At 33.0% G+C, this 27825-nt stretch overlaps 2 protein-coding genes across 2 annotated transcripts; one reads left to right on the top strand and one right to left on the bottom strand.

Moving 5' to 3' along the window:
• Nucleotides 1-1457: 1457 nt before the first annotated feature.
• On the bottom strand, nucleotides 1458-8753 carry LOC143228792 (U6 snRNA-associated Sm-like protein LSm2). Its single transcript, XM_076460148.1, has 4 exons — nucleotides 8628-8753; nucleotides 4336-4403; nucleotides 3223-3313; nucleotides 1458-1718 (listed from the first exon to the last, which is right to left on the bottom strand). Exons 1-4 carry the CDS (start codon nucleotides 8628-8630, stop codon nucleotides 1593-1595), a joined length of 288 nt encoding a protein of 95 aa, XP_076316263.1. The 5' UTR covers nucleotides 8631-8753; the 3' UTR covers nucleotides 1458-1592.
• Nucleotides 8754-8888: 135 nt separating this feature from the next.
• Nucleotides 8889-27825, top strand: LOC143228791 (proteasome subunit beta type-1-like). Its single transcript, XM_076460147.1, has 6 exons — nucleotides 8889-9045; nucleotides 11154-11261; nucleotides 13276-13357; nucleotides 14386-14515; nucleotides 24329-24435; nucleotides 27532-27825. The coding sequence occupies exons 1-6, from the start codon at nucleotides 8966-8968 to the stop codon at nucleotides 27715-27717; spliced, it is 693 nt and encodes a 230-aa protein (XP_076316262.1). The 5' UTR covers nucleotides 8889-8965; the 3' UTR covers nucleotides 27718-27825.

Below are 27825 nucleotides of genomic sequence, written 5' to 3'. Positions count from 1 at the left end.
CTTTGTGATCATAATGTACCAATTGTTGGTTAACAACAGGTAGAAAAAATAATTTTATGGTTTCTTTAAAGACATAAATTTAAAACAATAAAAGATTTAAGAAAAAACAAATTCTTCTATAATTTCAAAATGAACTGAGGATTTAGTGTCCATCCAGAAACTTGACAAAGTACCAAGTGTCTGAAACAATGTACCTACCACAAAAGGTGGCACAAGGTAATCACAATCACATGTATTTTCAGAAAACTTGTGCAAAGTACACAGTTACCAATTTAAAACTAGTTATTTCATGTGACACACACACATTAACACTTGATTGACAAGTATTCTCATTTCAAAATTAAATGGAATGTTTAGTTTTGTAACTCTTTAACCTTCTAACTTATTGTTTTGTGTGTAAAGCTACACAGTTGTCTGTAATTTATATAGACTATTCATCCACTTTATTATTTTGAAGTCTTAGTATCAGAATATGAATGATAGACCCTCAAATCCACATTGTGGAATGCTAACCATTAGGCTGGACATGAACTTTCAAGCTTAATATAATAAATTTTGTAATTTCATGTGACAGCAAATTGATTTTCTCTTGTATATCATTTAATATTACATTTTGTCACACTAGATCTTGTATGTGGTCATAAATCATGTTATTCCCAGCAGCAGATTTCCCCAAGTTATATAATTAAATTGATATATTGAATTATCTATGAGCATTAATCACATCAATAATGCTATGTAAAATAAATAACAAAATTGAGATTAACCCTGTGCTAGCCTTCTGAGGTCTTCACAGACTCCATATATTTTGTAAACATTGGTGCCAACAGAGGGAAGCACACATGTGTTTGTTGTTCCCAGTTGCTTCAGGATTTGGCTATTTTGTGTTAAATTTTTACACTTAATTTAGGTGGGAAAAGAAAAGAAAAAAAATTGTAATATTTATTTATTAATAAAGGAAAATGTTTTGAATTTTAGTGGCTTTTTTGTTTCCAAAATAACAGTTTATAGTTCAGATTAATTTTTTATGATGAAGTCTGCTTGTACCTTAAGAATAGTAGCTGTGGAAATTTTCACAGAATGCTAACTCAGGGTTAAATTGATTAGTGCGACAAAGATGTATCCAGTTATTAATATTTTTTTACTGTTTCAACTGTACAAATAATTGAAATACATTATTTTTTATTATTTCACAATTATTCAGCTTAATTAATTAGCATCACTACCAGTAAAATTAACCATTTCTTATTATTTCAACTATCCAAGTCTCGTGAGAATAAACTGAATATAACTTAAAAACAAGCCAAACAATTAAATGATTATAAACATTCATTAGATGTTTAATTGTAGGTTTCACTTGCTCTGAATGATAATAGCAGACTTGCTGAGACTCTTATTATATCGTGTCACCACAATGCTGCTGTGGAAATCAATTAATTCTACAGGGAATACATAAATCACAAAATAATGTTTCAAAAGTTTTATTACAAAACACAAGTTTTTATACATACATAGTCAGGAAACTTCCAAACAAAAACAATGAGCTACATGAAAAACAAAACACTCATAATGACTGTACAGGTGATAGAAGATTACTGCTTTTGTTGTTGTGATTCCTTTCTGGCAGCGTCCTGGAGTAGCTGAGTGTCAACTTCATCGGCTGGAAGCTGAACGTACCTCACTGCAGAGCCTCTGATGAAGCAATTCTTTACGGAAAGCTGTAAAATACAGTTTTTAACAAAAATCATCACAAATCTTAAAATAACATTACTCTATTGAAGCTGGTTACACCTTACTGAAATTTCCCGTAGAAAATATCACACACATAACATGTTATTCATAGCAGTTTATCTTCAACATACATAGTACCATTTTTAAGGATTTATATGTGTATTTAATAGTACGTAAGATGTTCTAGAACCACACAGAGGATTCTGGGAAGTAAGGGAAAACAGCTGCCTCTCTAGATTAATCTAAGTATTTCTTTGGTCTCAATTACTGTATTTTTCTACACACGACACATTTGATTAATTCTTCATTTCAGAGAATATCCATAATATTTTTACAAAATATAAAAAGTTTAAAAACCCAATAAACAGTTTCTAAACACTAACACCAGTTTATTTGTAAAAGTAAAGCTGTGTTTTAACTATCTTCTCTCATTTCAAATCAGGCTCACACACAAGTAACAAACACCACCAACAATGAATCCAAACTGTGATCTTACCTTCACCACATTATTGTTTATTTCACTCATTTATTGAATCTATTCCAGATTCAAAAAATGTGAACTTTGTGAGTTCTAACCTAACAGAAACTGATACACAAAGGTCAATCTTGGCCATACTGGATGTCAATTTCACATCTGCTTTTAGTAACTGAAGGAAATTGATAATAATTTATTAATTCTTATATTTTTACATATATATATATATTATTAAGATTGCAAATATTTTTTCAAACAAGGTCTGGTTAGATGTTGTTATAAAGAATGCATTTCTTAACACTGTCCATCTTTTAATTACTTCTCAACTATGATCATGAATGGCACAACTAGTAGAACATCCATCCACCAATCAGTTAGCTTCTGAAGCTTATCCCAAGTCTTCTTGTTAACAATGTCATATCCCACTAGTTTAATAGTCACCATTATTAGTGTTAATCCAAACAGGGGTATGGCAATAGGTCTTTCTTTACTCATTTGTGTGATGTACATGCCCATTGTATGTCAAAAAATATACAAATCTAAAAAATCCATCTAAACTGAAATACACGTACAATATATATTTTTATGTTAGTGCATTTTTATTGGACAGCAAATTCTGTATTATGCCATAGTATTTCCTTCTGCCACTTGAACTGAAAATAGTTGATTGACAGCAGTCATGCATAGTGAAACATTCATCTTATGAAATGTAAAACGTCCAATAAATTCATTTTTATCAATTAAACCTCAAAAACATGCTGATCATTTATCATTATATAAACAGAATTAACTTAATACAGAGAAAAGGATCCCGTTTAGTATTTATTCCAATGTGTACGTGTCAAAAAGTGGTAATAAACAGTCTCATTTCTCACTTTGGTGACACCAAAAGTTGTACACGTAGGAACTGCCTACCCAACCAGTTTGCTTCAGGTATTCCTGTTAATTATAGTAAATCTATAATACATATAAAACAATAAACATATCCTTGACAGATACGTGTGCAATTAACCTACCATGTGTGGATATTTCTCTGGATCTGTCAAACTGATGTCTGTTAGTTTTATGTTCAAATACTGGTCTACTGAATGTAGGGTTCCACATATGCTGTAGTACAAAAAATACAATCATGTTATTATAAGGAATAACTAAATGTATATATACATATATATATATATACACACACACATACAGACGTATATATAATGTGGGAAGTGAGCCGTTGGGTTGGAATATATTTAATTTGTTTTTACAGATATGTACATGTCATTTTTATCTGAGCTTTTTATAAATCACTTACACAAAACATGTTACTCAAATTTCCTAGAAATCATTTTTGAAACTGAATATAGGGAATAACAGTTGACCATCTACTGACTGTGTACGTCATCACTTTGAGAGGTGTTTTAAAACCCAAACTGTACTCATTTCTCCCAAAATATTTTTATACGAGTCAACATGGAAAGCCCGGGAGATTATTGTAAATTTCAAATAAAATAAAATGGTGACAACAGGAATTCACCAGGTAAAAAATATTAAGATTATGGTTTTTAAAAGTTATTCCCAAATGTTTTTCGAAAAAAAAAGTTATGATTTCTAGTAGAAACAGTGTCATTATCTGTAATTTAGGTCGGTGAAGTTTTTACAATAAACAACAACGTTCACTGATGACGATATGTCAACATTTGATCCCAAGTTCACAAGTGGTGCAGTTCTGTTTATTTCCCAATCTGTGCATAGAAATACTAAAACTTCATTTGATGTCTCAAGAAAATTGTTTATCTTTGTGCAATAACAAACCACACAAACTGCTGTCAACAGAACCTAATGTTTTCTGTGATACGTACTTAGGTATTTCTTTATTAGCCGAGATTTCCGGTCGCTCGAGACTCATAATAGCACGCAGCAAAAAAAAAAAAAAAAAAGACCAGCAGCTGACGGCCATCAAGAACAACAGTACGTAAATGCAGGAATTTGGAATACCAAGTTTATTAATCCGTTAATACCTCTACAAAATGCAACATGTCTTGAAAGATTTTGTGATGTAAATGTCCACGACAGAAAGAGAATGTTTCATATAAACTTTGATGTATTTTACATAAATATCAAAAACCAAATATGAAACTCACCTGAGGTCATTCTTCAATTCTACAACAACATCCTTCCCAACAAGGGATTTGAAAAACGAATAAAACAACTGTTGGAAAGAAAAGAATCAAAAATTAAAAGACAAACTTTTAGTTTGGTATAGAACTACAAGAATAAAACACTTGCATTCTACACATTCATCACCAGCTAAAACATACATCGTCACAAGAAAAGCCACTTCATAAATCTTTGTTTCAAGTTAAAAAGTAACTTCTATGCTGCCAAAAATACCAATAATTTAGCATAACATACAAATAACCATTTGGTCTTTAGGAGCTGTCCTTAAACACCCACTCCTCCAGGGAAATAAAACGATTAAACCCATCCATCACTTTACAGAAAATAATTAAATAAATTAATCTCCCTCTTAAATTCCTGTCCAATTGAATCTGCTACATAATTTCTAGTTTTATGTGTTATTCTGGCCAAGTTACAGTTAATTAAGGTTCATCAAACATAGAGAAATCGCATTATTTGGAAGAAAAAATTAATATGATAAATTTTGACCAATCTTATGAACATAAGACCTTTTACTGGTTTGGTAGGGTACTCATTATAAGACCTTTTACTGGTTTGGTAGGGTACTCATTATAAGACCTTTTACTGGTTTGGTAGAGTACTCATTATAAGACCTTTACTGGTTTGGTAGGGTACTCATTATAAGACCTTTTACTGGTTTGGTAGGGTACTCATTATAAGACCTTTTACTGGTTTGGTAGGGTACTCATTATAAGACCTTTTACTGGTTTGGTAGGGTACTCATTATAAGACCTTTTACTGGTTTGGTAGGGTACTCATTATAAGACCTTTACTGGTTTGGTAGGGTACTCATTATAAGACCTTTTACTGGTTTGGTAGGGTACTCATTATAAGACCTTTACTGGTTTGGTAGGGTACTCATTATAAGACCTTTTACTGGTTTGGTAGGGTACTCATTATAAGACCTTTTACTGGTTTGGTAGGGTACTCATTATAAGACCTTTTACTGGTTTGGTAGGGTACTCATTATAAGACCTTTTACTGGTTTGGTAGGGTACTCATTATAAGACCTTTACTGGTTTGGTAGGGTACTCATTATAAGACCTTTTACTGGTTTGGTAGGGTACTCATTATAAGACCTTTACTGGTTTGGTAGGTTACTCATTATAAGACCTTTACTGGTTTGGTAGGGTACTCATTATAAGACCTTTTACTGGTTTGGTAGGGTACTCATTATAAGACCTTTACTGGTTTGGTAGGGTACTCATTATAAGACCTTTTACTGGTTTGGTAGGGTACTCATTATAAGACCTTTTACTGGTTTGGTAGGGTACTCATTATAAGACCCTTTACTGGTTTGGTAGGGTACTCATTATAAGACCTTTACTGGTTTGGTAGGGTACTCATTATAAGACCTTTTACTGGTTTGGTAGGGTACTCATTATAAGACCTTTACTGGTTTGGTAGGGTACTCATTATAAGACCTTTTACTGGTTTGGTAGGGTACTCATTATAAGACCTTTTACTGGTTTGGTAGGGTACTCATTATAAGACCTTTTACTGGTTTGGTAGGGTACTCATTATAAGACCTTTTACTGGTTTGGTAGGGTACTCATTATAAGACCTTTTACTGGTTTGGTAGGGTACTCATTATAAGACCTTTACTGGTTTGGTAGGGTACTCATTATAAGACCTTTACTGGTTTGGTAGGGTACTCATTATAAGACCTTTTACTGGTTTGGTAGGTTACTCATTATAAGACCTTTTACTGGTTTGGTAGGGTACTCATTATAAGACCTTTTACTGGTTTGGTAGGGTACTCATTATAAGACCTTTTACTGGTTTGGTAGGTTACTCATTATTTAGATATTATGACTTTTATCCTGAGGTGCAAAACTGTTCAAGGGTAGAAAGGTTTTAATGGTGTTGGATTATTTATAAACAGTTTCAATTCTTTTTCTTTCAGATATTTACCAAAAGCCATAAAATTAGAAATACTTTCCAAGCTTCCTGATGGGGATGTTTGATAAAAGCTATAAGATCCTGCAACTGTTCAAAAACTATGTGAATATATTATTTCTTCATCAAGAGTTGCATCATGACATATTCTGCAAGCTTTTAAAAATACTGGTTATAATTGATGTTTTAACCATTTTATGGTTATAAGAGAACAAATTAACATAATTTGAAAGGTCTGTTTGTTTTCCATGGATAAATGTGTGTGTGTGTGTTCTAGTTATTAGAATGTCTTAAAATGGGAGCAAGTTATTGGTTTTCTATTTTACTTTATACTTAACAAGTACTACTGTGAAGTACATTAATCCTGTAGAAGAGGGCTTGTTTGACCAAACAGAAAATATGTCATCAACATATCAGAACCACCACGAAATGGCTACAGGTAACTCTTTATCCCAAATCCTATAATATCTTCATGGAATATATGTGAAAGTAGATAATTTCCAACAGAGGAACTGAATACAGAGATCCCCTGGTTCACATATGTTAGTGAAATATTTCAATAGGTTATTTTGCAAAGCTTTCTCTATCAGACTAGAAATTTTTGTAATAAAGTAGTTGGAATAATCTATATATTTTTGTACAGGTCAGCTCTTACAACCCCCCTATAAAACAATTTTAAAAACATTAGAAACTCTCCAACCCTCGTGCTGCTACCCACCTGTCTACTGACATGCCAACGGAGAAAGAAGGAAGTTAACATATCTAACATTTAATGCCCTTTAAAACCCTCGAAAACAGTATCTGGGCTTCGTCCTTCCACTTGTAAAAAAAATTGTAATTCAGGAAATTCCAGTGTTTCTCATAGAATGTTTAGGGCAAGGAATAGTGCTAGAATCCTGTCAACATCTTTAGAGGATTCAACCTACATTTTAACACTTTACAAATTTTTAACATAATTAAAAAAATGTAATTGATCTCAGTGCTAACATTTTCTTTCTGCTTTTCATTACAATTTTCATTTTCATGTTAATTTACTTCCATAAAATTTAGCAACCATGGTCAACAACTTCTAGCAAACAAACCAAAAAATACCATTGACCAAAAGCACTAATGACATTTGCAATTTGATTATACTTGTAAATGCTGTCAGACATCTAAGAAATCCTAATTCACAGTGAGATGAGTTAAAAGAATAGCAAGTCCAGACTTCAATCACCTCATGATTAATATCAACTTATGGGCATTGCCCATAAAACCATACTAAATGAACGATTCTAATACAAGTCAAAAACCAGTGAACAAAATAAAAAACCTATACAATAACTAAACAGATAAGCAACTGTTTTTGACAAATTTTAAACCATCACTGTCATTCAAGAAGCCACTATTTTTCATATACAGTCATCAAACTGTTCACTGAATGAACAGTCCCACCACTTAGACTCTGTTGTGTGAAGCTATTTATTAATTGAAAGATATAATTATTTCTTTATTCAAAACACTAATTAAGCTTCTCTTACAAAACTGTGTATGGTTGTCTTATCTAAGAAAGGGTAGGTACTGTCTTTTAAAAATATTTCAGAGGTCTACTAAGAATTAGGTTAATTCCAAAGATTAAAAGACTTATTTTGGAGAAAGGTTAAATTTTTTCTTGAGATAAAAAGCTAAATAGGTAACCTTATTGAACTTAACAATATCTTCTTCTTGGTTTATATGATGTAAAGTCCCACGATTTATTTACTCTCTCTTATGATCAGTTTAAGGCAGAAAAAATCTCCAACTCAGTAAAGATACTTTTATTTTCTAACAAGTTTATTAGCTAACGTAAAGAGCTGCACACTGCGGTAGTCAAAATTACAAGAATTTAAACTTTAAAGTTTAAGAAGGAAATCAAAGATTGGTGGATTCAGTTATTAAACCGTATATATTTTTTCTTGGGGATGGGTGTGACGCCGAAAGGGATACAGTTGTGGAGAGCAAAATGGCATGTTATCTTTATGTTTTATTACTTATTATTGATACTGTACAAAAATTATATCTAGTATCTTTCACTTATGCATATACATTAGGTATTTACGTAATAAATATCCTACCGTACAGGTTAGGGAAAAAAAAGAGAAACATGGTACGCATATTTCTAACAGCACATCGTAACTGTTAGCCTTAGTGTTTAATTTTCTCTTTAGTTATTCATTCCATACAAGAAAAAATATGTAAGTAATAAAATATTAAACTAAATAACAGTTACTATACGTGTTATATGACAATATTTCAAAACTTAGCGTATATCATTACAATGTTACTAAGATGTACAATATTAACAAAATCAACCCACCATTTTGACCGTTTGAATAGAAACTGGTATAACACGACCTGTATTATTTAGCTCTTAGTTTCGAAGGATTTACAGTAGAGTATCGTTATCACTTATTCACAAAATATAGCGCATTTTGCCTTGGATTATAAAAAAAAACTAAAAATTAGTTTCCATTTTTCTGTTAGTAAGATTATAATTTTTAGAATTTTGATATATGTATATTACATATTTTTAAGTAATTGAATATACTGCGCCATCTTACGGACTTCGGTATCATAGCAATGACAAGCTAGTTTTCAATCACTTCGCGTAATATACCCAAACCGCTAAGTGTGGATACGTGCGGACTAGGCATTATGCAGTGCGAAGAAACTGTTGTTAGTACTTATGGAGGACCGAAACAGACTTATTTCAGTCCTTATGCAGATAACGGAGGGTAAAGTTATTTATTTACTGAATTAGTAATGTTATTATTATTATTATAAGTAATTGAAATTCAAATTGCTTGTTTTTTGATAGTTTGCTAAGTTGACTAATTGTAACTTGTATATATGTGTAAAACAGTAGGCCTAACAAAAGTAAGCAACAAAGTGTAGATGTGGTTACTGTTTTTAAATTGTCTTTCTGTTGTTGCACGAAGATAATGTTGATCGTCGTAACACATATCTAAGTCACTATATTTTGTAAACCGAAACTGAGAATACCACAATTCTAATATGCAAATAGTAGCGTAGAAGTCTTCTATATTTGTATCACAGTAATTGTTTCTTTCTGATGATTTTATCGGTTTTACTCGCTTTAGAATTTTTTGATCTAAAAAAAGAACAGTAAAATAATATATGTCATTCAAATATGGCACATACCAGTGATATTATGTAACAATACTACATCTGAGCTAATATTAATAATTAACACTAGCTGGTGTTTAATTGTAATGTGTTCCTGCTACAACCTTTATATTAAATTTGAAATTAAGTTTAATTGTATTTTCATATGATTTTCAAATTTGGAACAATACCCATATGACTTTTGTTTCTCCTTGGGATGTGTTTTGAGATGAGTTTGTTCAGTATTTACAGATTTTACAAATGGCATCTGTTGAGTGGGTATTCATGTTGTTTGCAGTTCAGTGTTTTCTCACTTTGGCTATGTTCATAGAGGTTAAATTCTCACTGTGTTTAGACTTTCTTATCATTAAAAAATAAGGTTAAACAAGTTAAAAAATATCTTCTACAAATTTTGTCATCCTGCTTTTGGAATTATATTTATTATTTTGTTGGAAGAAATGGAAAGTTTCAGCATTAAAAATAACATTTACAAGCTATGTTTTTATTCTTTAGAACCAAAAATGTGTTGTCTTGATATCTTGCTTAAATGCTTGATTATGTTTAATGTCTTTTGTATACTGTAATAAGTGAAAAATGTTTGTGGTCATTACAGTAATAGCTAAAGCAAGTATTAACATTTTCATGCTTATTAGGCTTGTCTGCTACACTTTTGAGTCAAATACCTTTACATGTGACAAAACTTATCAGTTTCCTTTTCATCAGTACAGTGTAATACTGCTCCAAATTCTTGCTAACTTCTTTCTCTTCAGTATATCCTAATGCTGCTCCAAATTCTTGTCAGTTCCTTTCTCTTCAATATATTCTAATTTTAGTCTAAATTCTTGTCAGTTCCTTTCTGTTTAATACATAACAATAGATTAAAGGTAGTAAAACATGTCTCAGTTGCTTTCACCAATTCAAATAGTTATCAACAGTTTATTTTATATCCTTTAATGTGAATAGTTCACAATGAATCTCTTTCACTGTTTTCATAGTTTTATATCATTGAGAAACCAACAAAGACCTTTTATTCTGAACTTAATGGTCTAGAAAACTCATCTGTCATTGGCTCATTGTTACGTGTTTCAGAAAAAGTAAAAAATAAATGATATATACCATTGTAAGTCTGAATAAGGTGCTCGCAACCTCTTTGGTTCAGCTAAACATGAGTTCCATCATGAGTCCCAAGACTGCAAGAAAATATACCTGGTGTACCTCTTTGAACATTGGAAACACGTGCAATGTCAGCTTCTTATGAACTGTTAAAAAGTATCTTTTGTTTCATTCAGATGTAGTCAAACAAATATATCAACACGGAATTTTGTTTTTTAGATATTCACGTAACAAACACATCACAAAAGTATATGAGGAAGTAAATATCTTTTGGGTATCCTCTTCAGTGGTTTTATCAAGGCTGGATTGAGTGGACTGTTGTGTTAGTGCTTTGTTGTTCCAAAAATGTCTAATCTTATGCATCATCTAAGTTTTAGGCTTAGCACAAGTTTGATTACTAAGTACTTTGAACCTCTGCCCCATATGTGAAATAAGCAAATTACCTTGTTGTATTCATTAAAGTTACACACAATAAATAGGCTAAAATAGAAATACAATTTCATACATATAAGTTGTTTTCAAAACTGTACGTTCATGTTGTTGTTTCAATTGATATTTTTAAACTGTGATTTTATTTAAAAATAATAGAGATTAATTTTCCTAGGAGCATTGTGGCAATAGCAGGAGAAGATTATGCTGTGATAGCATCAGATACCAGGTTGAGTGCTGGGTTTTCTATCTACACCCGGGAACAGTCAAAGCTTTACAAGCTGTGAGTATTAGAATAGCAAAATATGACAAGAGTTACTTTGTTGTCAGTTATCCAATATTAATGAGCTGAACTGTATAATATAACAATATTTTCTGTATGTGCGATAATGTGTTTAGCTTTGAATGTTTAACAGTTTACAGTGAACCAAAATGATTTTATATCTCAGAACAGCTGGTATGGATATTCACACCTTTACTGATAAGGAGAGAACAACGTTTCGACCTTCCTAGGTCATCTTCAGGTTCAGGTTTTTTTTCAGCGAGTTTCTTGTCATCAACAAAATGATCTTAGTTGCCTTGAATGTTTACTGATGTATCGAACTGAAAACTGCACATTTGGTTTAAATACAAATACACTTTGCTTGTACTTTAAAAATTAATGGAAAAAAAATTTTATTACCATCAAATGATTTGGCCTTTCCCACATAGATGCATTTCCTAATAAACACCAGTGCACATGCACAGAATAACAATATATGGATCAAAATCAAACATTAATGTTGAAGTAAACGTACATACCTGGAATCGTACAGTATGATACCAAGCTGCAAATATTAGAATACTGCTCACGAAACTAACATAACAAATCTAAATGTGACATATAAGTTTCAGGCTTAAAAATAAATAAATAAATGCATTTATTTCTTTCATACATATTTTATTTAAAAAAATAAGAAAAACATGACTTAATTAGGATAAAGACACCAAGCTAAATTAGACTAGAAGTTTAATAGGCGTGAAATAGGATAATTCTGAGAATTAGGAAAAAATTAAAGAGATTAGATTACATGAATTTTGCGCTAAGAAATACAAATATCCTGTCAACATTTATTACTAATACACATGATGACATAGGGTCATGATAACAAATGTTAATATTTGGCACGGTTAAAAAAATTCATATTAAAGGTGGGGCAGATGGATCAGATGCACCAGTGTCCCATCAACTTGTGAGCCCCCAACAAAAAAGAATGTTTGAAATTTGTATGGATTACATGCACTTGTATTCTACCAGAAGTCAGTTCCCAGTTGATCTGGTGTTGGAGGCTGGTTCTCAGTTTGGGAACTCCTTTTCCTTTCCAGTACCTATTTTTGAGGTGAAAGGTAAAGTAACCTCTTCCTACTGTGGACTTGATGTACAATTCCAGGTGCCTCCAGGTGCCAATTGAGGTTAAACTCCCATTTACAATTTGTTGTTCGTTAGTCACTCTACACGAGGAGACTACGTTATTTCTGTATTTTGGTGACACATTACTTAAGTGCAAATATTATACTTGGTCTAGAATTTCCTTCCTGGCATGTTGTTTTTAACTCCTTATCACATCTCATGGATTTCCTTTGGATGCTTTCTTAAGGGGGTCATCTTCTCACTGGCCCTTCACCAGTTTAGTGTGGAATTCTAGTTTTTTGTTAGAAGTGGTAGATGTATTGAAGTTAACATTTTCCGAAACTAAAACTGTATTTCCAATGCCAGCTTACCTCACATTTCCCACCTGTCCTCTGTACCTCTGGTGTGATTTGCTTTGGTTAGCTATGACCAATCTTAAAGTGATTAACACATGCATGATTGGAGAGTGTGCCAGTTAAAATAGGAGTATTGGTGAAGGGCTGCTTTGTGATAATTTGAATGTTAATAGGCAATGGTAAGTGGGAGTCAAAGCTATTGGCAAACAAAAAATTGTGCCAATAGAGGGCAGTACAAGTTTTTTTTTTTGTGAGAAAGAGTAGGTATCAGAAATACATTTTCAGTTTAAGAAAAAGTTAAGTTATAAAATCTGTAGAAACTAATTTTAATACATACAGCATTTGAGTGAACTGGACACAACCAGAAGTCGTAATGTTAACATGGCGTGTTTCTGTAATACGTACAATTGAATACATGCATAAGTCACTTGCTAAATTCAGGGATTTAGGTAAGTGTTAGTGTGAAGTGTATGTGCCACAGATATTTTTACAGATTGTCTTTTAACAAACTGAAATCTGATACTGACATTTCATCAATTCCATTCCAACAGATCTCAGAAAACTGTTCTTGGATGTGCAGGTTGTTGGTGTGATATCCTAACCTTTACTAGATTTTTGGAAGCAAGAATGAAGGTGAATTTCTGAGGTTAACACCATATGTTACTTGATGGAACAAAATGTCTTTCGTCTTTGTAGTTTATATTACTGTACATGAACTATATATTTAAAATCAATTTATTAAATAACACATTTTGTGGTTGAACTGAATATTAGTCAAATAGGTATCTGTAGTGTAATGAAATGTAAAATGCTTGCATTGGTTTTTATTTTTATATCTAAAAATCTTACATTTTGTTGTTTATTTTACTTTTCAGAAATCAGAGGTTAAAATACATTTCTGAAGAAAGCACTAAAGTTATCATAGCTGTATTCTTAAATAAACATTCAGTACATTTTTTAATGCTAATGTGAACAAAGTTGATATATAAATCACCATAATAATTAATACCTTATAAAAAAAACTGTGAAAACACATTTTAACTGAGGACCTGTGTGCCCAGTTGAAAGCGTGACCCTGGTACTAACTGAGATGTCTTAGCAACAGCATGTTGTCAAGATTCAATTCTGTTTTTCTTACTGGAAACCATTGGAGATCCAGTAAAGAAAAATTTATTTTTAATTATTACTGGTCTTTGTGTGCTCTAACATACAAACCACTGATTGTTTTAATCCTGTTTTATGTTGCTCAACTAAAGATATTTGGTATTAAAAGTTTTATTTTTAATTGTCTTAACGAAAAGTACCTTATAAACACCGTTATTATAAGTGATTTCGTATGTGGTTTGTTTTTAACACGTGATAGCATTATGCACTGTTTTATTATTAACAACTGTTACTATATAATGAATTGATGCCTTGTGTATTTTATTTAAATAGAAATCACTAGATTTTCACAAAACTGCAAAGTAAATATAAAGTTAGTAAATACCTAAAGAGTGTATATACATTCGTATCTCAGTATCACAATAAAACTAAACTGTATACTTGTCTAACGGTAAGAACCTGGATGTAAGTTGTTGTTTATTAATAATTTCGAGCCATCTCATGCAGTAAAGCCGTTTAAGGTCTAATGTTATGCTATAATTATATCTTTATTACAGATGTATGAAAATGAACACCATAAACAAATGTCTACTCCAGCTGTAGCTCAGCTTATTACCACAATGCTCTACTATAAAAGATTTTTTCCTTACTATGTATCCAATGTCTTGGCAGGAATTGATGCAGATGGTAAGTGTTTGTATATCAAAACGTTTCATTCTGATTTTATGTTTGAGGTGGGTGAGGTTTGATTGACATTTGACATTGGCCCATTCTCGCCTTTCTTCATTACATTTCATTCATTAATCGGTAAACTTTCATAGTATACCAGTTTTAAATAAGTACACTCTTAAAACAAGGTGTATTTTGATCACATTGAACACTCTTTATTTCTGTTCATTGGAAAATAAAAACGTTTTTACAGGTTCCCGCAGTTTGTTTACATTATTATAACTTCTTATAAGTTATTTTTATTCTTCAGACTAGGTTTCTGTAACTAGATAGATATGTTTTCATCAGTGATCTCTCTCTCGTTTCAGTGTTTTTTAAGAATTAGAATTTCTATGCTGTTACGTTGATATAAATGTATTTCCTAAAATTAGTAGCTGTGTTTTACCTGTTAGACAACATACAGTATGGTTAAAAAAGAATTTAAACTTTTATGTGTTATAAATCATGCATTAATTTTGCATTTAACTAAAGTCTTCAAATGTGGTAGTATGGGCTGTATCTGTGGTAGAGCTATGAATTTTAGAGCTGGCAAGCCTAGTTTTTAAATACAACTTGACACACTGGCAGTTAAATTATTTTCTTTACAGAAACTGATCTAATTTTTACCTTAGGATAAATGAATGTTAAAAGTTTCTTTTCACACTCATCTTGATGGTGTTTTATGTTCAACAATTTGAAGTTAAAGGTTGAATTTTCTGAAATGATCATGCTTGACCTATAATTTGGTGCCTGGCCCCAGCATGGCCAGGTGGTTACGGCACTCGACTCGTAATCTGAGGGTCGTGGGTTCAAATCCCTGTCACACCCAAATTAGGGATGGCTAGCCCATATACCCCTCGTTTAGCTTTGTGCGAAATTCAAAACAAACCAAACCAATTCAGTGTCTAGAGATAACGATAAGGTTTTTATTTGACACTTTGGAGAATATTTTATTATACAAGTGGAGCATGACCAATTTTTACCATATGAAAAAAAAATTTAGTGATTAACACTCCTACGAAAAGTGGGGCCTAATTCATTTGATTTCATTTCATTAAATAAAATGGCAATTTCATTTAAATACAAAATTATTAGCCTAATATTAATAACCTTTCTCTGGGGCCTATTAGGCCCCACTTTTTGTAGGAGTGTTAATATTTTTGTTCAGGATCACAGTAGGGATGCTGGTGTTTATAAATGAGCTTCTGTTTGTGTATATTCTTGTAAATAATGAAATATTTAAAAATGAAAACATAAAGAATTCAGAAAACTAGGTAATAGAAGGAAGTGGAAATACCCATTTTATCTCTTTTGGTTATAAATATGTGAGCTGATGTACGTGAAACTAGATTTCACTACTTGATCTCTCTGTCATTATTGTCGCTTGAAAATGGAGAATTAGTTTAGAATATGTTTTAATTCAGATATATTCATGTTTTTATTTATTAATTACCATGCAGGTGTTCTGTTCATGGTTTGTGTCTTCTTGGCAAATTGTATGTACAAAAATTACAAATATACATTAATCCTCTTGCTTAGGTGAGGGTTACATAATACAGTGGATGTCTTGTAGAAGCTTGTAACAGTTGGACTCTGTGTCTCTGTCTTCTCCATAGAGTGATGTATGACTATTTCAAGGAGTTGTGTATATATTGGTGTGAATTATACAAAATCAAAAACTCTCTTCATTGTACATGTTTGTTTAGGATAATCATTGACATTGGTGACCTAAAAATTCTGTTATGTAGCACTGGGATACTGATCCAACTTGTGTTTTTTTATTCCTACATTAACCCTAAGTTATCTTGCTTCCAGCAGCCAGTTTCAGTTACTTTGTAAATATAGAAAATAGTCAAGTAAGTTAAAAAGGATCTACGTTGATAGCTGATATTGATACTGTTTGTTAACTTGTCTTATCAGTTCTCCTTTCCTGTCTGTTTGAGGAACTACTTGGAATAACACTTTGGGAACTTGTGTTTTGGAGATATAAGATTCTTATCTTTCAGATATTAATGCACAACACCACTACACACGCAATCCAGAAAGTGACTAAAGCTGCTGAAGGATGTTGTTTGGGTTTTTATTCGAAATATCATTCATTACTATAAACCTTAGGTCAGTTTTTGTTATGAAGAGGTATTGGTCAATCATTCATTACTATAAACCTCAGGTCAGTTTTTGTTATGAAGAGGTATTGGTCAATCATTCATTACTATAAACCTTAGGTCAGTTTTTGTTATGAAGAGGTATTGGTCAATCATTCATTACTATAAACCTTAGGTCAGTTTTTGTTATGAAGAGGTATTGGTCATGGCAGAACAAATTAATATGTCAAATAAATTCAAACACTGTGGTAGTTTCTTTTATACAGGAGAAAACAATTTCAACATTAAGTTACAAGTGTAAAGTTATATCTTTTCTGGTTTTTGTTACAATTGTGGTATCATTACTGAACATGTAACTTGGAAGTTTTGAAGTGCTGTATGATTCTGCTGAAGGCATACCATCCAATTATGCTAGTTACACCTAGCAACATACCATCCAATTATGCTAGTTACACCTAGCAACATACCAGTCAATTATGTTAATCACATCCAGCTATATACCACTCAATTATGTTAATCACATCCAGCTATATACCATCCAATTATGCTAGTTACACCTAGCAACATACCAGTCAATTATGTTAATCACATCCAGCTATATACCATCCAATTATGCTAGTTACACCTAGCAACATACCAGTCAATTATGTTAATCACATCCAGCTATATACCACTCAATTATGTTAATCACATCCAGCTATATACCATCCAATTATGCTAGTTACACCTAGCAACATACCAGTCAATTATGTTAATCACATCCAGCTATATACCATCCAATTATGCTGGTTACACCTAGCAACATACCAGTCAATTATGTTAATCACATCCAGCTATATACCACTCAGTTATGTTAATCACATCCAGCTATATACCATCCAGTTATGCTGGTTACACCTGGCAACATACCAGTCAATTATGTTAATCACATCCAGCTATATACCGCTCAATTATGTTAATCACATCCAGCTATATACCATCCAATTATGCTGGTTACACAGCAACATACCAGTCAATTATGTTAATCACATCCGGCTATATGCCATCCAATTATGCTGGTTACACCTAGCAACATACCAGTCAATTATGTTAATCACATCCAGCTATATACCACTCAATTATGTTAATCACATCCAGCTATATACCATCCAGTTATGCTAGTTACACCTAGCAACATACCAGTCAATTATGTTAATCACATCCAGCTATATACCATCCAGTTATGCTAGTTACACCTAGCAACATACCAGTCAATTATGTTAATCACATCCAGCTATATGCCGCTCAGTTATGTTAATCACATCCAGCTATATGCCATCCAGTTATGCTGGTTACACCTAGCAACATACCAGTCAATTATGTTAATCACATCCAGCTATATGCCATCCAATTATGCTGGTTACACCTAGCAACATGCCAGTCAATTATGTTAATCACATCCAGCTATATACCACTCAGTTATGTTAATCACATCCAGCTATATGCCATCCAGTTATGCTGGTTACACCTAGCAACATACCAGTCAATTATGTTAATCACATCCGGCTATATACCACTCAGTTATGTTAATCACATCCGGCTATATACCATCCAGTTATGCTGGTTACACCTGGCAACATACCAGTCAATTATGTTAATCACATCCAGCTATATACCATCCAGTTATGCTGGTTGCACCTGGCAACATACCAGTCAGTTATGTTAATCACATCCAGCTATATGCCGCTCAGTTATGTTAATCACATCCAGCTATATACCATCCAATTATGCTGGTTACGCCTAGCAACATACCAGTCAATTATGTTAATCACATCCAGCTATATGCCGCTCAGTTATGTTAATCACATCCAGCTATATACCATCCAGTTGTGCTGGTTACACCTAGCAACATACCAGTCAATTATGTTAATCACATCCAGCTATATGCCGCTCAATTATGTTAATCACATCCAGCTATATACCATCCGGTTATGCTGGTTACACCTAGCAACATACCAGTCAATTATGTTAATCACATCCGGCTATATACCATCCGGTTATGCTGGTTGCACCTAGCAACATACCATCCAATTATGTTAATCACATCCAGCTATATACCATCCAATTATGTTAATCACATCCAGCTATATACCAGTCAATTATGTTAATCACATCCAGCTATATACCACTCAATTATGTTAATCACATCCAGCTATATACCATCCAGTTATGCTAGTTACACCTAGCAACATACCAGTCAATTATGTTAATCACATCCAGCTATATACCATCCAGTTATGCTAGTTACACCTAGCAACATACCATCCAATTATGTTAATCACATCCAGCTATATACCATCCAATTATGTTAATCACATCCAGCTATATACCAGTCAATTATGTTAATCACATCCAGCTATATACCATCCAATTTTGGTAGTTACACCTAGCAACATACCACTCAATTATGTTAATCACATCCAGCTATATACCATCCAATTTTGGTAGTTACACCTAGCAACATACCAGTCAATTATGTTAATCACATCCAGCTATATACCATCCAATTTTGGTAGTTACACCTAGCAACATACCAGTCAATTATGTTAATCACATCCAGCTATATACCATCCAATTTTGGTAGTTACACCTAGCAACATACCAGTCAATTATGTTAATCACATCCAGCTATATACCATCCAATTTTGGTAGTTACACCTAGCAACATACCATCCAATTATGTTAATCACATCCAGCTATATACCACCCAATTTTGGTAGTTACACCTAGCAACATACCAGTCAATTATGTTAATCACATCCAGCTATATACCATCCAATTATGCTAGTTACACCTAGCAACATACCATCCAATTATGTTAATCACATCCAGCTATATACCACCCAATTTTGGTAGTTACACCTAGCAACGTACCAGTCAATTATGTTAATCACATCCAGCTATATACCACCCAATTTTGGTGGTTACACCTAGCAACATACCAGTCAATTATGTTAATCACATCCAGCTATATACCATCCAATTATGCTGGTTACACCTAGCAACATACCATCCAATTATGTTAATCACATCCAGCTATATACCATCCAATTTTGGTAGTTACACCTAGCAACATACCATCCAATTATGTTAATCACATCCAGCTATATACCATCCAATTATGTTAATCACATCCAGCTATATACCAGTCAATTATGTTAATCACATCCAGCTATATACCATCCAATTTTGGTAGTTACACCTAGCAACATACCACTCAATTATGTTAATCACATCCCGCTATATACCATCCAATTTTGGTAGTTACACCTAGCAACATACCAGTCAATTATGTTAATCACATCCAGCTATATACCATCCAATTTTGGTAGTTACACCTAGCAACATACCAGTCAATTATGTTAATCACATCCAGCTATATACCATCCAATTTTGGTAGTTACACCTAGCAACATACCATCCAATTATGTTAATCACATCCAGCTATATACCACCCAATTTTGGTAGTTACACCTAGCAACATACCAGTCAATTATGTTAATCACATCCAGCTATATACCATCCAATTATGCTAGTTACACCTAGCAACATACCATCCAATTATGTTAATCACATCCAGCTATATACCACCCAATTTTGGTAGTTACACCTAGCAACGTACCAGTCAATTATGTTAATCACATCCAGCTATATACCACCCAATTTTGGTAGTTACACCTAGCAACATACCAGTCAATTATGTTAATCACATCCAGCTATATACCATCCAATTATGCTAGTTACACCTAGCAACATACCATCCAATTATGTTAATCACATCCAGCTATATACCATCCAATTTTGGTAGTTACACCTAGCAACATACCATCCAATTATGTTAATCACATCCAGCTATATACCATCCAATTATGTTAATCACATCCAGCTATATACCAGTCAATTATGTTAATCACATCCAGCTATATACCATCCAATTTTGGTAGTTACACCTAGCAACATACCAGTCAATTATGTTAATCACATCCAGCTATATACCATCCAATTTTGGTAGTTACACCTAGCAACATACCAGTCAATTATGTTAATCACATCCAGCTATATACCATCCAATTTTGGTAGTTACACCTAGCAACATACCAGTCAATTATGTTAATCACATCCAGCTATATACCATCCAATTTTGGTAGTTACACCTAGCAACATACCATCCAATTATGTTAATCACATCCAGCTATATACCACCTAATTTTGGTAGTTACACCTAGCAACATACCAGTCAATTATGTTAATCACATCCAGCTATATACCATCCAATTATGCTGGTTACACCTAGCAACATACCATCAATTATGTTAATCACATCCAGCTATATACCACCCAATTTTGGTAGTTACACCTAGTAACGTACCAGTCAATTATGTTAATCACATCCAGCTATATACCATCCAATTTTGGTAGTTACACCTAGCAACATACCAGTCAATTATGTTAATCACATCCAGCTATATACCATCCAGTTATGCTAGTTACACCTAGCAACATACCATCCAATTATGTTAATCACATCCAGCTATATACCACCCAATTTTGGTGGTTACACCTAGCAACATACCAGTCAATTATGTTAATCACATCCAGCTATATACCATCCAATTATGCTAGTTACACCTCGCAACATACCAGTCAATTATGTTAATCACATCCAGCTATATACCATCCAATTTTGGTAGTTACACCTAGCAACATACCAGTCAATTATGTTAATCACATCCAGCTATATACCACCCAATTTTTGGTAGTTACACCTAGCAACATACCAGTCAATTATGTTAATCACATCCAGCTATATACCATCCAATTATGCTAGTTACACCTAGCAACATACCATCCAATTATGTTAATCACATCCAGCTATATACCACCCAATTTTGGTAGTTACACCTAGCAACGTACCAGTCAATTATGTTAATCACATCCAGCTATATACCATCCAATTTTGGTAGTTACACCTAGCAACATACCAGTCAATTATGTTAATCACATCCAGCTATATACCATCCAGTTATGCTAGTTACACCTAGCAACATACCATCCAATTATGTTAATCACATCCAGCTATATACCACCCAATTTTGGTAGTTACACCTAGCAACATACCAGTCAATTATGTTAATCACATCCAGCTATATACCATCCAATTATGCTGGTTACACCTGCATAACATACCAGTCAATTATGTTAATCACATCCAGCTATATACCATCCAATTTTGGTAGTTACACCTAGCAACATACCAGTCAATTATGTTAATCACATCCAGCTATATACCATCCAATTATGCTAGTTACACCTCGCAACATACCAGTCAATTATGTTAATCACATCCAGCTATATACCATCCAATTTTGCTAGTTACACCTAGCAACATACCACTCAATTATGTTAATCACATCCAGCTATATACCATCCAGTTATGCTAGTTACACCTAGCAACATACCATCCAATTATGTTAATCACATCCAGCTATATACCACCCAATTTTGGTAGTTACACCTAGCAACATACCAGTCAATTATGTTAATCACATCCAGCTATATACCATCCAATTATGCTAGTTACACCTCGCAACATACCAGTCAATTATGTTAATCACATCCAGCTATATACCATCCAATTTTGGTAGTTACACCTAGCAACATACCAGTCAATTATGTTAATCACATCCAGCTATATACCATCCAATTATGCTAGTTACACCTCGCAACATACCAGTCAATTATGTTAATCACATCCAGCTATATACCATCCAATTTTGCTAGTTACACCTAGCAACATACCACTCAATTATGTTAATCACATCCAGCTATATACCATCCAATTTTGGTAGTTACACCTAGCAACATACCAGTCAATTATGTTAATCACATCCAGCTATATACCATCCAATTTTGGTAGTTACACCTAGCAACATACCAGTCAATTATGTTAATCACATCCAGCTATATACCATCCAATTATGCTGGTTACACCTGCGCAACATACCAGTCAATTATGTTAATCACATCCAGCTATATACCATCCAATTTTGCTAGTTACACCTAGCAACATACCACTCAATTATGTTAATCACATCCAGCTATATACCATCCAATTATGCTAGTTACACCTCGCAACATACCAGTCAATTATGTTAATCACATCCAGCTATATACCATCCAATTTTTGCTGGTTACACCCAGCAACATACCACTCAATTATGTTAATCACATCCAGCTATATACCATCCAATTTTGGTAGTTACACCTAGCAACATACCAGTCAATTATGTTAATCACATCCAGCTATATACCACCCAATTATGCTAGTTACATCCAGCTATATACCAGTCAATTATGTTAATCACATCCAGCTATATACCATCCAATTTTGGTAGTTACACCTAGCAACATACCAGTCAATTATGTTAATCACATCCAGCTATATACCACCCAATTATGCTAGTTACACCTAGCAACATACCACTCAATTATGTTAATCACATCCAGCTATATACCATCCAATTTTGGTAGTTACACCTAGCAACATACCAGTCAATTATGTTAATCACATCCAGCTATATACCACCCAATTATGCTAGTTACATCCAGCTATATACCAGTCAATTATGTTAATCACATCCAGCTATATACCATCCAATTTTGGTAGTTACACCTAGCAACATACCAGTCAATTATGTTAATCACATCCAGCTATATACCACCCAATTATGCTAGTTACATCCAGCTATATACCAGTCAATTATGTTAATCACATCCAGCTATATACCACTCAATTTTGGTAGTTACACCTAGCAACATACCAGTCAATTATGTTAATCACATCCAGCTATATACCACCCAATTATGTTAATCACATCCAGCTATATACCACCCAATTATGCTAGTTACATCCAGCTATATACCAGTCAATTATGTTAATCACATCCAGCTATATACCATCCAATTTTGGTAGTTACACCTAGCAACATACCAGTCAATTATGTTAATCACATCCAGCTATATACCACCCAATTATGTTAATTACATCCAGCTATATACCACTCAATTATGCTAGTTACATCCAGCTATATACCACTCAATTATGTTAATCACATCCAGCTATATACCACCCAATTATGCTAGTTACATCTAGCAACGTACCACCCAATTATGCTAGTTACATCTAGCAATGTACCACCAAATTATGCTAGATTTATCAAGCAATGTATCATGCAATTATCTTGTCTAACTATACACCTTCCAATTATCCTATTATATTTACCTACATACTACCCAGTTATGCTAGTTATATCTAGCTATATACCAGCAAATAATGCTAGATTTATCTAGCAACAAACCCAGTGATGCTAGGTTTAGCTGGTGACATATTACATGATGCTAGGAAAATCTGATGACATATCACCTGATGATGCCAGATGTATATGGTGGCATACCACTTGATGATTTTAGGTATATATGGTGACATACCACCTGATACTGCAAGGTATATATGGTGACATTTTTTGTTTTTTTATCTGTAAGTATTATTTTAAATTGACAGATTCTTTATGTGAGTTAATCAAATGATTATTTTATTTACCATGACAAATTGAGTTATTGCAGTTATAACTAGTTGTTGTTTTTTAAGGTCGGGGCTGTGTGTATTCTTATGACCCTATTGGTCATTGTGAGAAAGTACAATACAGAACTGGTGGCTCATCAAGTGCCCTCATACAACCTTTACTTGACAATCAGGTCAGTAAACAGAAACTAGATTTAGTTTTATGTTAACTGTTTTTGACAAGCTATAAATTTAAAAGAATTTTACTGTGTTTTTGTCAAACGCAGTATGTGGTTTCTTATTTTAACGTAGAAATGAACTACTTGTATTTGATATGAGCACATCAACACATACCAGAAATGAACTACTTGTATTTGATATGAGCACATCAACACATACCAGAAATGAACTACTTGTATTTGATATAAGCACATCAACACTTACCAGAAATGAACTACTTGTATTTGATATGAGCAGATCAACACATACCAGAAATGAACTACTTGTATTTGATATGAGCAGATCAACATATACCAGAGATGAACTACTTGTATTTGATATGAACACATCAACATATACCAGAAATGAACTACTTGTATTTGATATGAGCACATCAACATATACCAGAAATGAACTACTTGTATTTGATATGAGCACATCAACACATACCAGAAATGAACTACTTGTATTTGATGTGAGCACATCAACACATACCAGAAATGAACTACTTGTATTTGATATGAGCAGATCAACATATACCAGAGATGAACTACTTGTATTTGATATGAACACATCAACATATACCAGAAATGAACTACTTGTATTTGATATGAGCACATCAACATATACCAGAAATGAACTACTTGTATTTGATATGAGCACATCAACAGATACCAGAAATGAACTACTTGTATTTGATATGAGCACATCAACACATACCAGAAATGAACTACTTGTATTTGATATGAGCACATCAACACATACCAGAAATGAACTACTTGTATTTGATATGAGCACATCAACATCTACCAGAAATGAACTACTTGTATTTGATATGAGCACATCAACACATACCAGAAATGAACTACTTGTATTTGATATGAGCACATCAACACATACCAGAAATGAACTACTTGTATTTGATGTGAGCACATCAACACTTATCAGAAATGAACTACTTGTATTTGATATGAGCACATCAACATCTACCAGAAATGAACTACTTGTATTTGATATGAGCACATCAACATATACCAGAAATAAACTACTTGTATTTGATATGAGCACATCAACATCTACCAGAAATGAACTACTTGTATTTGATATGAGCACATCAACATATACCAGAAATGAACTACTTGTATTTGATATGAGCACATCAACAGATACCAGAAATGAACTACTTGTATTTGATATGAGCACATCAACAGATACCAGAAATGAACTACTTGTATTTGATATGAGCACATCAACAGATACCAGAAATGAACAACTTGTATTTGATATGAGCACATCAACACATACCAGAAATGAACTACTTGTATTTGATATGAGCACATCAACACATACCAGAAATGAACTACTTGTATTTGATATGAGCACATCAACATCTACCAGAAATGAACTACTTGTATTTGATATGAGCACATCAACACATACCAGAAATGAACTACTTGTATTTGATGTGAGCACATCAACACATACCAGAAATGAACTACTTGTATTTGATGTGAGCACATCAACACTTATCAGAAATGAACTACTTTTATTTGATATGAGCACATCAACATCTACCAGAAATGAACTACTTGTATTTGATATGAGCACATCAACATATACCAGAAATAAACTACTTGTATTTGATATGAGCACATCAACATCTACCAGAAATGAACTACTTGTATTTGATATGAGCACATCAACATATACCAGAAATGAACTACTTGTATTTGATATGAGCACATCAACAGATACCAGAAATGAACTACTTGTATTTGATATGAGCACATCAACAGATACCAGAAATGAACTACTTGTATTTGATATGAGCACATCAACACATACCAGAAATGAACTACTTGTATTTGATATGAGCACATCAACACATACCAGAAATGAACTACTTGTGTTTGATATGAGCACATCAACATATACCAGAAATGAACTACTTGTATTTGATATGAGCACATCAACACATACCAGAAATGAACTACTTGTATTTGATATGAGCACATCAACACATACCAGAAATGAACTACTTGTATTTGATATGAGCACATCAACACTTATCAGAAATGAACTACTTGTATTTGATATGAGCACATCAACATATACCAGAAATGAACTACTTGTATTTGATATGAGCACATCAACAGATACCAGAAATGAACTACTTGTATTTGATATGAGCACATCAACATATACCAGAAATGAACTACTTGTATTTGATATGAGCACATCAACACATAACAGAAATGAACTACTTGTATTTGATATGAGCACATCAACATATACCAGAAATGAACTACTTGTATTTGATATGAGCACATCAACACTTATCAGAAATGAACTACTTGTATTTGATATGAGCACATCAACATATACCAGAAATGAACTACTTGTATTTGATATGAGCACATCAACAGATACCAGAAATGAACTACTTGTATTTGATATGAGCACATCAACATATACCAGAAATGAACTACTTGTATTTGATATGAGCACATCAACACATAACAGAAATGAACTACTTGTATTTGATATGAGCACATCAACATATACCAGAAATGAACTACTTGTATTTGATATGACCACATCAACATATACCAGAAATGAACTACTTGTATTTGATATGAGCACATCAACAGATACCAGAAATGAACTACTTGTATTTGATATGAGCACATCAACACATCAGTGTAAATTATTTCTGTATTATTTATATAACAATAAATGCAAAACATTTTTTTTATCAGAAAATTAAACTGTATTTATCGTTTAGGAAGGTGGCTAGAGAGGAAATGTTTATCGATGTTGTTGTTTAAGTTCAAATATCTAACAAGTGAATTCTGTTTCGTTTCAGTATATCAATCTAAACGTTGATCACGGAGTTGTTAATCACATAAGTAGTAATTAAAGCACAGTTTGTGTTTTGTGAATGTGGTATATTAATGTTTATGTGAATTGGAACGTTGTTGCTCATGGTTCAAGAGCTAAAAGATAAGACTTCATGATTGAGCTAAGTTATATATTAACCTAAACCACAACACCTTTACTTGATATTACAGATTGGATTCAAGAACATGCAAGGTGTGACACCGCTTCCAATTGTTAAAGAAAGAGCAGTTGGAATCATCAAAGATGTATTCATCTCTGCAGCCGAGAGAGATATTTACACTGGTGATGGAATTGTCATGAACATAATAACTAAAGATGGTGTCGAAGAAGAGAAGTTCTCTCTTCGTAAAGATTAATCGCTCGTACGTTATTCGTCAACCTTTGAAGTTCGTGAATGACATTTCTTGGTTTTTTTTCTGTTAAAAGGTGTAGCTTGTCAATAAACTAAGTCCATAAACAACTCA

The sequence above is a fragment of the Tachypleus tridentatus genome, chromosome 10 (assembly GCF_004210375.1).
Source record: "Tachypleus tridentatus isolate NWPU-2018 chromosome 10, ASM421037v1, whole genome shotgun sequence".
In the NCBI taxonomy this organism is placed as follows: domain Eukaryota; kingdom Metazoa; phylum Arthropoda; class Merostomata; order Xiphosura; family Limulidae; genus Tachypleus; species Tachypleus tridentatus.
The sequence above is the reverse complement of the archived record's forward strand: the minus strand, read 5'-3'. Positions and strand labels throughout refer to the sequence as shown.

Bases quoted from the DNA above. Each gene is read 5' to 3' on its own strand.
- LOC143228791 (XM_076460147.1), top strand. From the start codon at position 8,966: ATGCAGTGCGAAGAAACTGTTGTTAGTACTTATGGAGGACCGAAACAG. The intron at 9,046-11,153 runs GTAAAGTTATTT...TAATTTTCCTAG, and splicing joins CCTTATGCAGATAACGGAGG to GAGCATTGTGGCAATAGCAG. The intron at 14,516-24,328 runs GTAAGTGTTTGT...TTGTTTTTTAAG, and splicing joins GGCAGGAATTGATGCAGATG to GTCGGGGCTGTGTGTATTCT.
- LOC143228792 (XM_076460148.1), bottom strand. The intron at 3,314-4,335 runs GTGAGTTTCATA...TTTGTACTACAG, and splicing joins GAATTGAAGAATGACCTCAG to CATATGTGGAACCCTACATT. The intron at 1,719-3,222 runs GTAGGTTAATTG...TGTATTTTACAG, and splicing joins CAGAGAAATATCCACACATG to CTTTCCGTAAAGAATTGCTT.